We start from the raw sequence: 17,961 nt of genomic DNA, 5'->3' as shown, positions 1-17,961 counted from the left end.
CAGCAGTTTTCTTCTATATTATATTTTGTTTGACATTACCAGTCCAGCCCTTGGGAATTTTAAGTTCTGCAAGCTCTCTGCCTGATGACAATAAAAGGAAACATGTTGGATATCTTCTGGAAGATCCTCACCTTCAAGTGCATGTTCCCTGCCCCAGGTAGCGGTCAGAGCTGTATAAGAACTTAAGATTTGCTACTGCTGGGTCAGACCAGTGGTCCATTGTGCCCAGCAGTCCATTCACGCGGTGGCCCTTAGGTCAAAGACCAGTGCCCTATTTGAGTCTAGCCTTACCTGCGTATGTTCTGGTCCACCAGGAACTTATCTAACCTTTTCTTGGATCCCTGAAGGGTGCTTTCCCTTATAACAGCCTCTGGAAGAGCGTTCCAGATTTCTACCATTCTCTGGGTGAAGAAAATCTTCCTTACGTTTGTATATAATCTATCCCCTTTTAACTTTAGCGAGTGCCTTCTTGTTCTCTCCACCTTGGAGAGGGTGAACAATCTCTCTTTCTCTGCTAAGTCAATTCCCTTCAATATCTTGAATGTTTCGATTATGTCCCCTCTCAGTCTCCTCTTTTCAAGGGAGAAGAGGCCCAGTTTCTCTAGCCTTTCACCGTACAGCAACTCCTCCAGTCCCTTAACCATTTTTGTCGCTCTTCTCTGGACCCTTTCGAGTAGTACTATGCCCTTTTTCATGTACGGTGACCAGTGTTGGACACAGTATTCCAGGTGGGGGCATACCATGGCCTGGTACAGTGGCATGATAACCTTCTCAGATCTGTTTGTGATCCTCTTCTTAATCATTCCTAGCATTCTGTTTGCCCTTTTCGCCGCCGCCACAAATTGCGCGGACGGTTTCAATGACTTGTCTACAAATACTCTCAAGTCTCTTTGGGGGCTCTCTCCAAGTATAGCACCGGACATCCTGTATTCGTACATATGATTTTTGTTACCGACATGCATCACCTTGCACTTATCCACGTTGAACCTCATTTGCCATTTCGCAGCCCATTCCTCAAGTATGTTTATGTCTCATTGTAGTGTCTTTGCAATCCTTCTGTGTCCTCACTACTCTGAATAACTTTGTATCGTCCGCAAATTTAATCACCTCACTCATCGTACCAATTTCTAGGTCATTTATAAATATGTGGAAGAACATGGGCCTGAGCACCAAACCCTGCAGCACTCCACCTGTGATACTTTTCCAGTTCAAGTATTTTCCATTTACCCCCACTCTCTATTTCCTATCCGCCAACCAGTTTTTTTTAATCTTTATTTATTGGATTATTCATTACAATACCTTAGTAACAAACATTCATGAATGAACACAAAAAATGCAAATGTAAATTCCCTACAAGGAACAACAAAATATTTAAGGAAACTAATCAACCATATCCTAGTCCACATTATTGCTGATCGCCAGTATTTTAAAATAAATCATCAAATCAATTCTTTCTATCTACTATCTAGGAACAGGCAATTGGCTTTTATATATATTATACATCATCCTCCAAAAGTAAACTCAATATTAGAAATTAAACTTTTAGCAAAGGTTTCTCTTTAATAAAATCTTCCACATGGGCTGGATCAAAAAACACATATTTATCACTTCCATATGAAATCAAGCATTTACATGGAAATTTCAAAAAGAAAGTAGCTCCGACTGCCAAAACCTTAGGCTTTAGCTGAAGGAACTGTTTCCTCTTAAACTGAGTTTGTCTAGCCAACCAGTTTTTAATCCTTTTTTTGAAGTAGACGTTCATGCGGGACCTTGTCGAACGCCTTCTGAAAATGTAGATATATGATGTTGATTGGGTCACCCTCGAAGAAGTGCAGTAAATTTGTCAAGTAAATCTTCCTTTGCTGAAGCCATGCTGGCTGGTCCTTATCAGTTTGTGTCCGTCAAGGTGATCAATGATGCGGTCCTTTATCAGCGCCTCTACCATCTTTCCCGGTTTCTGAAGTCAGACTCACTGGTCTGTAGTTTTCCAGATCTCCCCTCGAACCTTTCTTGAAGATCGGCGTAACATTCACCACTTTCCAGTCTTCCGGAATGTTTCCTGATTTGATTGACAGATTGGCTATTAGTTGAAGCAGTTCAGCTATAACCCCTTTCAGTTCCTTTATTACCCTCAGGACTGGGGCTGGATTTGCAAGTTCCACTGTATCTGTGTTTGTTCATACATGACAATCTACTGTAGACTTGAATTAAGCTGTTGGCCCCTTAACTGTTATATATCAGCTACAACAAGAGCTGATATAGCAAAAAGTATTTGCACATGTTAGGTGGCCATAGGCTCTTCCATGTGTCTGAGCATTGATAAGCAAACATTTTAAAATGTGGCCACTCTAAATAGGTTAATGGCATTGAATTGTCTGCATGGATCATGTGAGTCATGAAAGTGGATTTATTTTTCATTTATTCTTGTCTTCATTTGCGTTTCTTAACCAATTTAGTTGAAGCTGTTTTGTATCTATAGAGGTAATTTTGTAATACAGTGCTTATTTTTATAAAGGTACCTACATTCTTTCATAAAATAGGTTCTCAGATCCAGCCCCAGTAGTATACAAATCCTCATTCACAAATTTATACTTGCTCCAAAGGAGCACATATGTACATATACATTTTATAATAGGCACATATACATTGCAACTTCACCCAAACTATGGTCCCAGGAACACTTATAGGCAGACTGTGTGCTCTGGTCGGCATATATTGAATATGTGTATATGCTTATATCATCCCTCCCTCTCCTGCCATGCAATTTTGTAATAGCTATTTATCATACGTGTAGCATGCTTTACATACCGAAAGGGTTTTATAAAATGACCCCTTTACTGCTTTGAAACTGCTGATTGGTCTATGTTGAAATGGATTTGCACTTTATGAACCATTTTTGCATTCCTGTTTGTTAGATGTGATTGTTTTTACTTTTGAGAGAGATTTTTATGAATTGGTTTGTTCTGTTTTAAATATTTTATATATATATATATATATATATATATATATATACATATATATATATATATATACATATATATATATTGGGGGGTTTGTTTTGTTTTTAATTATTATAACAATCATTTGGGACCAATGGTTAAATACTGAAGTATTGTTATAGGGATTCATTATAGGCAGAGCCAGCCCAAGGACATCTGACACTCTCTGTGCAAAGCACCATCCATGAGCACCACCTGTCTCACCCATAATCCAACATTTCCCCTTTTCTTTTCTCCCCCTCCCTCCTAATGTCTAGCATCTCTCCCTTTCCATCCCCCCTCCCCAACTCTCCATATCCTACACCCTTACCCTCACTTTGCTACCACTGCTGCCATCATTGTCCATTGATGGAACGAACTTCCTCTTATTTTAAGGGGTCCTGGTCCTTTCAACTTTTTCACAAATCTTTACAAACTATTTTATTTGCTAAACATTTCGGAAATCAGTCACATTAATACTTTTTGTCTGTTATTTTCTTTTTTTGTATTTCTTTTAGTTTCTGTTAACAGAGTCGAGCTCCATTTTGGTTGAAGACCAGGTATACAAAGCTAAGGTTTAGTTTAGTGAGCTGGGAACCGAGCCTGCAACAGCAGTCCTTCAAACAGCTGCATGCACAAACTGAAGACCTACCATATCTCATCCAACCTATGTTTCCTCTAAGCTGAGCACGTGGGAAATCACTCATACATTCTAGGAGCATTGCTCACAGATTTTACATGGTCACTCACCAAAAATACGTACAAATCTGGAAAATTGTTGGTTTTTAGAACTTGTTGCTCACATGGGAAAAAATTTGCATGCACCCAATCAATCCTTGGATCATTCTACCCAACCCAATCAAAGGTGGGAGGAAGTGGCAAGTCTTTAGGCGCGTGAGCATGTACAGGGTTTCTCAGGTCCACAGCTATAGCAGTTTCAAAGGGTTGTCTTTGACAGCTGTGCCAGTGCTGCCTTGCCTTCTCCACCCTTAACCTGCAGCTCTCAGAAGATGTCTAATCCATGAATTACTAGTTTGTGATAATTTTATTCATATGAGCTAATTTGCTTTGTTTTTCATTGACCTCTTAATTTTTGCCATTTCCAAGCAATTCAGAGACTACAGTTCTGGCTCATTCCATTATAGTACTTATATTCAATATCTACCCTAATTAGGGTTACCATATTTTGAAAAAGAAAACCCTGGACACATAAACCCGCCACATTCCGCCTCCGGATCTGCCCCTTTCCACCCCCAGCCTCGCCCCTGGCAAGTCTCCTCTTTTCTACAACCAGCTCCAGCTGCATCTGGAGAGCCTGGAACATGCTCAGAGGCCCTCTAGATGCGGCCGAAACTGGTCAGGACTTTCCAAAACCTGGACAACTGCCAGGTTTTAGAAAATCCATACAAGAGCCCGGACAGTTCTCTAAAAAGGGTACATGTCCGGTAACCCTAAACCTAATGAGTTGTATGTGGATTACCGTATTTTCACGCATATAACGCGCGCGTTATACGCGTTTTTACCTACCGCGCATACCCCTCGCGCGTTATATGCGTGAGCGCGGTATACAAAAGTTTTAAAACATAGTTCCCACCCCGCCCGACGCCCGATTCACCCCCCCAGCAGGACCGCTCGCACCCCCACCCCGAACGACCGCTCGCACGCGCTCCCACCCGCACCCGCATCCACGATCGGAGCAAGAGGGAGCCCAAGCCCTCTTGCCCGGCCGACTCCCCGACGTCCGATACATCCCCCCCCCCCGGCAGGACCGCTCGCACCCCCACCCCGAAGGACCGCCGACTTCCCGACAATATCGGGCCAGAAGGGAGCCCAAACCCTCCTGGCCACGGCGACCCCCTAACCCCACCCCGCACTACATTACGGGCAGGAGGGATCCCAGGCCCTCCTGCCCTCGACGCAAACCCCCCTCCCCCCCCAACGACCGCCCCCCCCAAGAACCTCCGACCGCCCCCCAGCCGACCCGCGATCCCCCTGGCGACCCCCACGACCTCCCCACCCCCTTCCCCGTACCTTTGGTAGTTGGCCGGACAGACGGGAGCCAAACCCGCCTGTCCGGCAGGCAGCCAACGAAGGAATGAGGCCGGATTGGCCCATCCATCCTAAAGCTCCGCCTACTGGTGGGGCCTAAGGCGTGTGGGCCAATCAGAATAGGCCCTGGAGCCTTAGGTCCCACCTGGGGGCGCGGCCTGAGGCACATGGGCCCAACCCGACCATGTGCCTCAGGCCGCGCCCCCAGGTGGGACCTAAGGCTCCAGGGCCTATTCTGATTGGCCCACGCGCCTTAGGCCCCACCAGTAGGCGGAGCTTTAGGATGGATGGGCCAATCCGGCCTCATTCCTTCGTTGGCTGCCTGCCGGACAGGCGGGTTTGGCTCCCGTCTGTCCGGCCAACTACCAAAGGTACGGGGAAGGGGGGTGGGGGGGTCGTGGGGGTCGCCAGGGGGGTCGCGGGTCGGCTGGGGGGGCGGTCGGAGGTTCTTGGGGGGGGCGGTCGTTGGGGGGGAGGGGGGTTTGCGTCAAGGGCAGGAGGGCCTGGGATCCCTCCTGCCCGTAATGTAGTGCGGGGTGGGGTTAGGGGGTCGCCGTGGCCAGGAGGATTTGGGCTCCCTCCTGGCCCGATATTGTTGGGGAGTCGGCGGTCCTTCGGGGGGGAGGGATGTATCGGACGTCGGGGGGGGCATCAGGCTTTCAGGATGGGGACAGACCTTCAAGGGGGGACAGTGCACGGAAGTCAGGGGGAGAGTCGGGACAGCGCACGGAAAGTCAGGGCGGGCGAAAGGAGCGTCGGGCAGCATGCGCGGTATACCCGTGAGCGCGGTATACCAAAGTTTTTGTACATATCATCGTGATTTCTGCGCGCTATACCCGTGTGCGCGTTTTATACGGGTGCGCGTTATTTGCGTGAAAATACGGTACTGAAAAAGAGTCTTGGCATACCTAGGAAATAACATCATACAGAGCAGTCAAAAAATCTAATCAGTTAATACTTTTGAAACATTAATGTTTTAGCAGCCTTCCTATATGACAGATAATTGTCTAGGTAAAGAATTCCATATTTTTGTGGCGTGACATGAAAAGGATACAGTAATCTTTAAGATAAAATTCTACTAGAATTTGGAAGGTTTAAATCAAATTTCTTCCACATCAATGTAGATGATTAATTTTGTGGGAAAAACAATAAATTTGATAGGTATAATGAAGCTTTACCATGAAAGATTTTGAAAACCATCATACATCACTATATAAAATCCTTGCTGCAACTGGCAATCAGTGCAGCTGAATTAAAAGCGGACATACTCTGATTGATGGGCAACAAATATCAGGTCACATTTTATATACAGTAGTTTGAAGTTTCTGAAATAATCATTTATGTCCCCCTAAGTAAGAGGTGTTACATGGTCATAATAGCAGTGGTAGTAGATTAGTTGGGCTGCTAAAGACCATAGAGAATAGACATCATTCTCTGGTAGATCGGTATAGAATAGGAGCAATAGGGCAGATAGGATATGAGAGAGGACGAAAATTCTGGCAGCGTGCTCAAAGAAGAAAGAATGAATTTTGGGGATTTTATAGAGAAAAGAACAGACCCGCTTCTTCAAAATGGCGGGGCTTTCCCTTCCTGGTGCATCCTGGGATGCACTGGGAGGGGCCTAAGGCTCTGATTGGCCAAGACGCCTAAGGCCTCTCCCATAGGAGGGGACTTGGGCACTGGGCCAATCAGAGTCTTAGGTTCCTCCTAGTGCATCCCAGGATGTGCTAAGCTCATTTACTAGACCAGTTTAGTAAGAGAGCCTCTTAGATCTGGGGACAGGGAAATATTTACTGCACCCAAATTGAACTCACCTTGAGCTACTACTGAAATAAATGAGCTAAATCCCAAAAATTTAATTTAATTAATTGATGTTTTGAATTTTGATCTGTGACACCATTCTAGAGTCCAGCTCCTGCTTCTCTCAACACTGTGTTAGTAGGGAAAACTATGATGAACACACAATTGCTAATGGAAAATGCTCTATTTTTATGGACCACATATAGAGAAGTAGGCGTGACAGAAGCTGAGTGTTTTCAGGGCATTCTGCACTACCATCTGGAAGCTGCTGTTTGTTTTTTCCTCATTGCAAAATTTTGCAAGGTTTCAAAGATGCAATGTAAAGTTAAATTTGTTGATTTGAGCTTTTCCAGGCCAGCTGGCGAAACCTGTATCATTTTCATGGCTTCTGCAAACATAACAATTGCCATACTGGGACAGACCAAAGGTTCATCAAGCCCAGTATCCTCTTTCCAATAGTGGCCAACCCAAGTACCTAGCTAGATTCCAAGGAGTAAAACAGATTTTATGCTGCTTATCCTAGGAACAAGCAGTGGATTTCCCCAAGCAATCTCAATAATGGCCTATGGACTTCTATTTTAGCAAATGATCAAAACCTTTCTTAAACCCTGCTAAGCTAACGGATTTCACCACATTCTCCGGCAACGAATTCCAGAGTTTAATTACACATTGTTTTAAGAAATTTTCTCCAGTTTTAAATCTACTACTTAGGGGTCCTTTTATCAAGCTGCGGGAGGGGTTTAACGCACGTTAAACCGCCTGCCGCACTAGCTGCTAGCGCCTGCATTGAGCAGGCGTTGGTTTTTTAGCCGGCCGCGGGAGTTAGGGCGTGATGAAATGTACGATGTGCTAACCCCGCTAGTGTGGATTGATAAAAAGACCCTTGTGTGTGTATATATAAATATGTACATAATACCATTATTTTACACTTTAGCAAGTATCTTACATGAAAGTCTTTACAATGTAAGATCAGACTTTATTTTCAGGATACAGAATTCTTGATACTTAAGATATATTGCATCAGACTGTATGTATAATTTGATAACTTTATGTAACATGCATAATTCTTTGTAATGTATTAACTCTATACAAAATTCTATGTAACAATATGTTGCCTGTAGCCTACCTAGAACTATAACTAATGAGGATTCGGCAGGATATAAGATTGCACATAACATAACTTTTTTAAATCTTAATCTAGGAGATGATCATAGAACATAAGAACATAAAATTAGCCTTACTTGGTCAGCCCAATGATCCATCAAGACCAGTAGCCCGTTCTCACAGTGGAAAGCCCAAAGAGCAGCAACATTCCATGCTACCGATCCAGGGCAAGCAGTGGCTTCCTCCATGTCTTTTCTCAATAACAATGGCAATCAGTGATAATTACCTTTCTGTGTTTTTTGTTACTGTTGACTCATTGACTCATTGACATAAACTCTAAGGCAAGCTCTCACGTCTCTGGATTATTTCTGTCATGCTGCTGCCTTCACACTGGTGCTTTCCACAAAGGTGAAAGATTATAGCCACTGACATCTGTATTAGAAATAATTGATAGTTTTCAAGCTCAAACTTCCATTTATTTTACAGATCAATCGAGCACCTTCAGATGAAGAATGCTTCTTTGACCTAATAAGCAAATTTCAGAATAACCGAATGGATGACCAGCGGTGTACCCTAGAGGGATGCCAGAGTGGGACCCCAGAGGTTGCCTCTACACCTGCCTCCATATTAGATGACCAAATTCGTAAGTTTTGACTTTCTTTACTAAGAAAAAGAAGTTTTCTTCTGTCTGTAATAACGTGATCACTGTGTAACATGACCAAAGGATAGTGCCCGAGGAAAAGTCTTTTGCTGAAGGCAAGCAGTTCACGGAGTCTCTGCTTGAATAGATAGCTTACTCCAGAGCTTTCTGAAAAGGGCAAAATCTTTTCACAGATTATGTAGAGTGAACTCCAAAGTTGCAACACAGCTTTCTGTCCGGGGGGTGGGTGGGGGAGAAGAGTGAGACATAGTGGTTAAAAGCTTCAGCCTCAGCACCCTGAGGTTGTGGGTTCAAACCCACCCTGCTCCTTGTGACCCTGGGCAAGTCACTTAATCCCCCCATGCCCCAAGTACATTAGAAAGATTGTGAGCCCGCTGGGACAGACAGGGAAAAATGCTTGAGTTCCTGAATAAATTAATAATAAATTAATGCAAACCGTTCTAAGCTCTCCTGGGAGAACAGTATAGAAAATTGAATAAATAAATAGAAATTGAAAATTGAATAAATAAACCACATCTCATATCCATTTGGACTGGGCCTCCCTTCAATTTAGTAGATTATGCACTGTCCATTCTGCAAGGTCTCTTTGAGAAATAGGCTACAATGATCTTTTATTTATTTATTTATTTAGCCCGTCCTCCCAAAGGAGCCCAGAACGGGTTACAAGAATACATTCATAGTATGGGTAGGACATGCTTCAGTGAGAAATAGAGTTTACAGCATTTACAGTATAGTCAAAGGGGTTTAAATTTTAGCATTTAGAGTGTGGACATAACATAGAGACATAAAATATTTACTTAGTGGACATGGAGGTAAAGGAGCTTTTCTTAGCAGGTGGGTGCATCTTTGATTGTTCGAGAATGTGGTACTAATTATGGTTATATTTGCGGTGGCAAGTGAGTTTTAGTGAGATTCCGATTGGTGTATTTGGTGGTGGCTTTGCGGATGTGGACGCGGGTTGTTAAGGAGCTGGGTTTGTAAAGAGGAAGGTTTTCACGGCTTTCCTGAAGTTCCAAAACTGTCTAGAGATCTAATGGATGGGGGGATAGTGTCCATAATTTAGGTAAGTAATGAGAATAAGAGTGTCTTCTGGTTGTTTCTACCTAGCTTCCATTTTATAATTTCAGGTTGCCTTCCCTGTTTGAATTGTTGGGTTTATTTTTTGTTTTTTGAAGTATAGAGCAGTGTTCTTCAACGTTTTGACACCTATGGACCGGCGGAAATAAAATAATTATTTTGTGGACCGTAACCAGTCCACTGACAGGCAGTTGAAGAACACTGGGCTAAGTTGTGGGCCAGATCCCGCCCGTCTCCACCCAATCTCCAACCCAGATCCCCCCCCCTAATAGTACTAATTGTAACACCATTTTTCCATTCATTTTTCATATATATACACACACACACACAATATAATCGTATTAACAACACATAGAGGGGCATAATAAAAAAAAGCGTCTAAGTCCCCTTTTGGCCTAAGTCCCTAAACGTTCAACCCAGAAGCAGGGAAAGTGTCCATAACCAAAACAAACGTCCATGTTTTGATTATGGCCTTCCTCTGCCTAAGCGCCCAATCTCCACTACGTCTACAAGTGCCCCCACAGCACGTCTACACTTTTTAGCCATAATGAAACAAAAACACGCCTAGGCCACAAACGTCCAACAGAAGGGCTTTTAGGCGAAGGAGGAGCCAGTCCTTCGCCTAAAAGCTGGATTCTGTAACCGGTGCCTGTCAAAAACAACACCGGTTACAGAATCCCCCCAACCAACGATCCAGGCAGGAGGGTGCCCAAGCCCTCCTGTCATGTCAAACCGCGACCCCCCCCCCCACAACATCGGGGCAAGAGGGAGCTCAAGCCCTCTTGCCCCACCGACTCCCCAACAATATCGGGCCAGGAGGGAGCCCAAGTCCTCCTGGCCCTGGCGACTCCACCCCCCCCGCTAGTTGTTCGGGCCAGGAGGAAGCCCAAACCCTCCTGACCCAGCCGATCCTGCTCCCCCCCCCCGACACATCGGGCCAGGAGGGAGCCCAAACCCTCCTGGCCACGGCGACCCCCTACCCCGCACTACATTACGGGCAGGAGGGATCCCAGGCCCTCCTGCCCTCGATGCAAACCCCCCTCCCCCCAACGACCGCCCCCCCCCCAAGAATCTCCGACCACCCCCCCCCCAGCCGACCCGCGACCCCCCTGGCCGACCCCCATGACACCCCCACCCCCCTTCCCCGTACCTTTGGTTTAGTTGGCCGAACAGACGGGAGCCAAATCCGCCTGTCCGGCAGGCAGCCAACGACGGAATGAGGCCGGATTGGCCCATCCGTCCCAAAGCCCTGCCTTCTGGTGGGGCCTAAGGCACCTGGGCCAATCCGCGTTCCCGTCTGGCCCCACACCACTTTCTGAATGGCTGTCAGCAGTTCTCGCAAGTCCCGCAAGAACTGCCGCCAGCCATTCAGAAAGCGGCGCGGGCCAAAGCGGGAGCGTGTAAAGCTTGGGCCTGATTGCCGCACACCTGTTGCCAGAAAATAATGCAGAGCCGTGGAGGGAGGGATATACACTGGACCACCAGGCTTGAAAAAGATACAGCAGTGAAGACAGTGATGGCGGTGGGGGTTTGTTTAAAAAAGTTGTGCGGCTGAAAGGTGATTGTACGGGGGCGGCAAGGCAGTGTTTAAAAAGGTGGTGCGGCTGAAAGTGGTGCAGCTGTGGGGGTTGGAATTGTATAGGGGGAGCGTCTGGCGGTGTTTAAAAAGCTGGTGCGCGGAGGGGGGTTTTGCAGCCATGTGGGGGATTCAAATTTTTCACCTTCGCTTCATAAGACACACCAAGATTTCCACCCACTTTTGGGTGAGAAAAAAGTGTGTCTTATGGAGCGAAAAATACGGTAATTCATATACTGCTTTTCATAAGGCTCTTAGACTTATTTCTTTCAAATTGGTTTTTTTAACAAAAACTAAGGTTTTTAATTTTGTAACCTGCTCTGAATCTTGAAAGGATGTGGAATTAGATCCTGGATTAGATTAGAATTTTACAGACAAAAAATATTTGGGTTTGCTGGCTGTTCTACATTTTGCCTTTTTTTGTTGGGCAGCTGTTATCTATTATCTAGGGCCTCTTATGAGCAGGGACTGTCTCTTCTATGTCTAGTAGTGCTGTAGAAATGATAAGTAGCAGCAGTAGACTCCCTTGTGTATGATTCTGTAAATTAGTGTTCTTCAACCGCTGGTCCGTAGACTGGTGCCAATCCGCAGGGCCGGCACTTACATCTGGCCCAAGAGAGTGTTCTTCAGCCGCTGATCAGATCGATGTGGCATTATCTTCGAGCCGGCTCCCTCTTCTTCACTGACACAGTGCATAAAGACACGGGCAGCGGCTCCTACGTACCTGAACCAGAAATCTTCTCTCTGATGTCGCAACGTCAGAAGCAATGCTTCTGGTTCAGGTGTGGGACGCGCGAGAAGCCACTGCCTGCGCTTTAGTGCACTGCGTCAGTGAGGAAGAGGGAGCCAGCCCGAAGATAACACCGGGGGCGGCATAAAACAGCCAGAAGTTAAGGCATGGAGTGAGGGAGACAACAAAGGTAGGGGGAATGGTTTTAGTTGTTAATTTAGTGATTGAATTGTGTTAATTTTGAGAATTTATCTCTGCTGTCTGTATAATTTGCATTCTGGTAAGAATTAATGTTGAGAAGCATATGTACGGTGTGCTTTGTGTAGTTTAATTTTGTGTTTAACCATTATGTGTTAATAAGATTATATTGTGTGTATATATGAAAAATGAATGGAAAAAATAGTGTTACAATTAGTACTATTATGGGGCGGGGTCTGGGGCAGAGATTGGTTGGAGATGGGCGGGGTCTAGCTCATCACTTAGTCCAGTGTTCTTCAACTGCTGGTCCACAATATAATTATTTTATTTCCGCCGGTCCATAGGTGTCAAAAGGTTGAAGAACACTGCTGTAAACTATTTGCCTTGAATGTCTTTATTAGATCTTGGGGCTCATTTTCAAAGCACTTAGACACATACAGAAAGCTATGGTACTTTGTGTGTCTAAGTGCTTTGAAAATGAGCCCCCATCTCTTGCACCATTTACATTGTTGCATGGTAACTAATGCCAGTGATGAACATGCATTATAGTTACATGCATTGATTGTGGTAGTGTTGGAGGTTGTTTTTTCACTTTTTGCATTGAGATTGTAGTGAATGCCTGCTGCCTTTTTAGGGCTAAAAGGAAATAGGTGATCCAGAAATGACACAAAGGGCTCCTTTTACTAAGCTGCGATAGCGTTTTTAGCGCACGCAGAATTTTAGCCCGCGCTAAACCCACGCTACGTGGCTAGAACTAACGCCAGCTCAATGCTGGCGTTAGCATCTAGCGCGTGCGCTAAAACCGCTAGCACAGCTTTGTAAAAGGAGCCCAAAGACTATTGGTGCTTTATTGACTAATGGATTTATGGAAACAGGAGTTTCAGCAATGCATAAATGCTTGTCCTCAAAGACCATGCGCCAACATATCAGTTAATTGATAAGGTGCCCATCACAACTATCCCATTTGCTGTTGCCTAGAAAATAATGGCCAATATAAATACTGTATTTGTATAGAATATAGGGGTCCTTTTATTAAGGTGCGCTAACCGATTTAGTGCGCACTAAATGCTAAGAAATAATGGATGCCTTAGCTAAATCGGTTATTGCACCTTAATAAAAGGACCTCATAATTTCATAGCTCTGCTGCCATTTAAATTGCAAAGAAGCAGGAAAGAAGTAAGCAACTAGTCACCAAGATGAACATTTAGGGTAAATAGTTTATCTCTTTGTAGTGGTATCATAAGTACAAATGGCCATATTGAATAACCCCTTATTTTCAGAAAAAGAAAATGTATGAAAAACATAAAACAGGTCCTTAAATGCCAAAGATTAAGACAAATGATGAAAGGAGCATAAAGGCTATCTGAGCACCTCCCTTTTGCATGCACATCCAAGTGCTACATTTGGAATTAATCTATATCATTGATAAAGTTGCTATTTAGAAATAACCCAGATTGATGTTCATGGGAAAAGGTAGAGGTTGAGGGGTGAGAAACAGGGAGGAGATGGCTGATCAGGGGCTGATAAGGCAGGATCATTTTTATGGTCTATAATGTGGTAGAAAATCTAGATCTCTGTTTAAATCCTGACTAAGAGGTATTAAAATGTTTTGTCATTTTAACTTCAAAGGTCTTGCATTCCTGGATTGTTTTAAAATTTCCTTTTGACATTCTGATCATTTTAGTCACATCTGAAAAGAGAGAAGGAACAGCAACAAATTTACAAAACATGAGCCCTGGCATAGGAGAGCTCACCCTGGTGTATTACATTACATTGCATTACATTAAAGATTTCTATTCCACCATTACCTTGCGGTTCAAGGCGGATTACAAAAGAGATAAAAAATGGAGGGTTACAATGGAAGAACATTTGTCCTTTCTAGAGAGGTAAAGAGTAGGTTATGTAGTTTCTGTGTGGTGGGAAGAGGGAGGGAGGAAGGATGGTAAGTTTGAAGTTAGGGCTGTTTCAGGAATTTCTTGAAGAGTATAGTTTTTATTTCTTTTGTGAACGTCTTGTAGTCTGGTGTCGTTATCGGTAAATTGGAGATTTGGTTATCTAGTTTAGCTGCTTGAGTGGCCAGGATGCCATCGTATAGTTTTTTTCCGTTTTACTTCTTTGATCGAAGGGTGTGTGAATGGGGTGTGTGTTTTTCTATGTCTGATTGAGGTGGTTTGGATGAGGCGGTTGTTCAGGTAGGTTGGGCTGTCTCCGTTTAAGGCTTTAAATAACATACAGTAGAATTTAAATAGTATTCTTTCTTGGATTGGTAGCCAATGTGAGTTGATGTATGCTTCTGTAATATGGTCGTGTTTTCTCAATGAGTAGATGAGTCTCAGAGCTGTATTTTGGATTGTTTGTAGTTGTTTAGTCATTGTAGCAGGCAGGGGAGGTAGAGGATGTTGCAGTAATGTAGTAGATTTAGGATTAGGGATTGTACTATAAGCTGGAATTGTGTTTTTTTGAAGAATTTCCTGATTTGTCTTAGGTTTCTCATCATTGCGAAGGATTTCTATATTGTTTTATTTATTTGCGGTTGCATGGTGCAGCATCGGTCTATAGTCATTCCTAGTAGTTTTATGGTAGTTTGAATGGGATAGTTGATTGTGTTAATTTCTATATTGGTTATGGTTGGGACTTTGTCATTTTCGAAGAGGATGAATTTAGTTTTGTCTGTGTTGAGTTTCAGTTTGTGATCTTTCATCCAGGTTGCTACTGTTTCTAGTGTTCGGTGTAGTGTGTTTGTCATGGCGGTCTTTGGTTGATCAAAAGGTATGAGAATGAGAATGTCATCTGCATAACTGTAGGTGGTGATGCCTAGATTATCTAGGTATGTTCTGAGAGATGCAGTGTATAGGTTGAAGAGAATGGGGGATAGCGGGAATCCTTGTGGTATGCCGCAAGGGTTGGACCAAGGTTCAGATTTTTCTTTATCTGATTTTACTCTATATGTTCTGGATTTTAGGAAGCCTTCAAACCAAGAGTATAGTTTATCTGAGATGCCTATTGCATCCAAAATTTGCAGTAGGGTGTTATGGTCTACCAGGTCAAATGCTGTAGTAAGGTCTAGTTGTATGAGAAGTATTTTTTTTCCTGTGCTGAGGTGTTGTCTGGCTATGTCAATGAGGGAGCATAGTAATGTCTCTGTGCTGAAGTTGGATCTGAAGCCAAATTGCATGGGGTGAAGTATATTATGGTCATCTACATGGTTGGTGATGTGTTTAGCTACTAGTCCTTCTGTCAGTTTGACATATAGAGGTATTGAGGCAATGGGTCTGTAGTTGGATGGTTGGTCTGTTGGTCCTTTTGGATCTTTTTGGATTGGGGTGATAATGATTTCGCTGAGGTCAGTTGGGAAAAGGCCGTCAGTGAGCATGGTTTGTATCCATTGCAGAAGTAGAGTACGGAATTTTGTGCTGGAGGTTGTAAGGAGATATGATGGGCAGTGGTTAAGGTCGCAGGATGCGTGGCTGTACTTTTTGTAGAGTTTATTGAATTCAGACCATTGTATGTTGGGGAATTGAGACCATGTTCTGTCAGCTGCAGTTGATTCTTTATCTGTGGGAAGAATTGTGAGTTCGTTTAGGTGGGATGGGGTACAATTGAGGGTGGCTCTGGCATTTGTAATTTTGTTCTTGAAGTGTTCTGCTAAGAGGGTGGCTGAAGGGGGTGGGGTATTGTTAGTGGTCATGTAGGATTTAGTGTCTGTTTTAATATTTGGAATAGTTTCTTGGTATCTTGGGTTTCTGTGCCTATTAGATTAGTGTAATGTGTTTTTCTCTTGTCCTTTAGTAGTATTTTGTATTGTTTGTTTTTTTCCAGGTGGTTTTCTTGTGATCTAGATTAGTTTTTCTCCATGTTCTTTCTAGTCGTCTGCATTGTCTTTTAAATAGGAGTAGTTCATTGTCAAACCATTGATCTGATCTTCTGCTGATTCTAGTTTTGGTTTGTAGTTGGGCTAGTTCATCAAGGATGTTGGTAGTCAGATTGTTCCACTGTGAGATGAAGTCCTTGGGGTCAAAGTCCTGGATTGTTTCATCTATTTTTGTCCAGAATTTGGGGGGGGTCGATGTGTTTGCGTGAGGTGTAAGTTATTTTTTGGGGTTTAGGTATGGTTTCGTTCTTGGTCCAGTTGATGTTGAATGTGTATGTGTGGTGGTCTGACCAGAAGGATGGGGGCCAGGTTCCATTAGGTGTTTGAATTTCTGGGGAGGATGGTTGATGGGTCAAGAAGGCTGCAATGTCAAGTTGGTGTCCTTTTTCATGCGTGGTTTGTGGGTTTAGGATTTGGAAGGATGAGGCATTGAGAAATGATAGACAGTTATCTGCTGGTTTGAATGCTTGGTCTTCAAGGTGTATGTTTAGGTCTCCTAGGATGAGGTTGTATTCTGCTGTTAATGAGTTTTGGTATATGAAGTTTTCAAATTCAGGTCTTACTGTGGTCCAGTTTCCTGGTGTTATGTAGCAGTTTAGTGAGTTTTTTTAGAGTTGTGCTTGAGAGATGGCAGGCAAGGAAGTCCATTTGTGGGATGGATGTTTCTTCGAGTATATTTAGGGTTAGGGAGTCCTTGATTAAGATTGCTAGTCCTCCTCCTCTTTTTTTCTCTCTGCAGGTCACTGTTATTTTGTATCCCTGAGGGCAAACTTCTGTTATTCTAGGATCTGCATCTGAAGTTAACCAGGTTTCTGTGAGGAAAAGACAGTCTAGGTTTTCAGTTTTTAATGTGTTCTGTTTTAGGTCCTAAGGCTCTGATGTTTAAGTAGGCACATGTTAGGGTAGTGATATCTGTTTGTATTAGCTTAGACATTGCTGTCCATCCACACCAGATCTAGAACTTGAATTGTGTGTGGGATGCACCTGTGGCAATGGTCAAGGCAGCCACAGTTCAAGTGAATCACATGGTTCTGCTTCCCTTTCTTTTGATATATGAGAGTTCCAATGATACACAAAGCCACTGCTAAGTAAGAACTATCTTATAAGACGTATACTGTAGAGTGTTTTTAAAGGCTCATTTATTTACTTATGCCTTTCCTGGGATTTTGCTATGAGGCCAGCACACTTCCGTTGGTTCAGAGCGTTGGCGGTGGTTCCTTATTCTAGAGCAATGGTTCTCAAACCTGCCCTGGGGCACCAGCCAGTTGGGTTTTCAAGATACCCCCTAATGTGTATGCATGAGCCAGATTTGCATACCTGTAACCTCCGTTATGTACAGATCTTTGTCATACATATTCATTGGGGATATCCTGAAAACCTGACTGGGTGATAGTCCACCCCACCCCCAGACAGGTTTGAGAACCACTGCTCCAGATCAGAGCTTCTCAACCCAGCCACTCAGGACACACTTAGCTAGTCAGATTTTCAGAAGGTCCACAATGAATATGCATAAGATAAATTTGCATGCAATACCTACCATTCTGTGCAAATCTCTTGCATATTCCTTGTGGCTATCCTGAAAACCTGACTGGCTGGTATGTCCCGAAGACTGAATTGAATATCCTTGCTCCTGGTTCCTGTTGTAAATGTGTTAGTGAGTAAGCTTCTCATTTTAATTTTGTTTGGATTCTTTTATTTTCCTTCTATGGAATGGAGTTCCTTTCCTACTCTTTTGTGAAATTTTTTTTTTTTATTAATCACAACCATGCTTCCTCTTTTAATCCAGTTAAACCCCCGGAGGTAACATTAGAAGCCCTGTGGGATTTAGTTGTGCACCTTGGGAACGCTTTCAGTCCACAGATAAAAAGTTTGGAAATTGAAATGAAGACACAGAAAGAAGAGATTGTTGAACAACGA

The 17,961-nt window shown here is 43.6% G+C and overlaps 1 protein-coding gene across 1 annotated transcript in view; it reads left to right on the top strand.

Moving 5' to 3' along the window:
* GPSM1 (G protein signaling modulator 1) overlaps nucleotides 1-17,961 on the top strand; it is a 283,173-nt gene that overhangs the window by 256,882 nt on the left and 8,330 nt on the right. The window contains exon 12 of the mRNA XM_033962239.1: nucleotides 8,418-8,574. Coding sequence (XP_033818130.1) covers nucleotides 8,418-8,574 — 157 coding nt within the window. The remainder of the gene's footprint in view (nucleotides 1-8,417; nucleotides 8,575-17,961) is intronic.

This window comes from Geotrypetes seraphini, chromosome 10 (assembly GCF_902459505.1).
Source record: "Geotrypetes seraphini chromosome 10, aGeoSer1.1, whole genome shotgun sequence".
NCBI lineage: Eukaryota > Metazoa > Chordata > Amphibia > Gymnophiona > Dermophiidae > Geotrypetes > Geotrypetes seraphini.
Note: the sequence above shows the minus strand (reverse complement) of the source record. Positions and strands in the feature narration are given on the sequence as shown.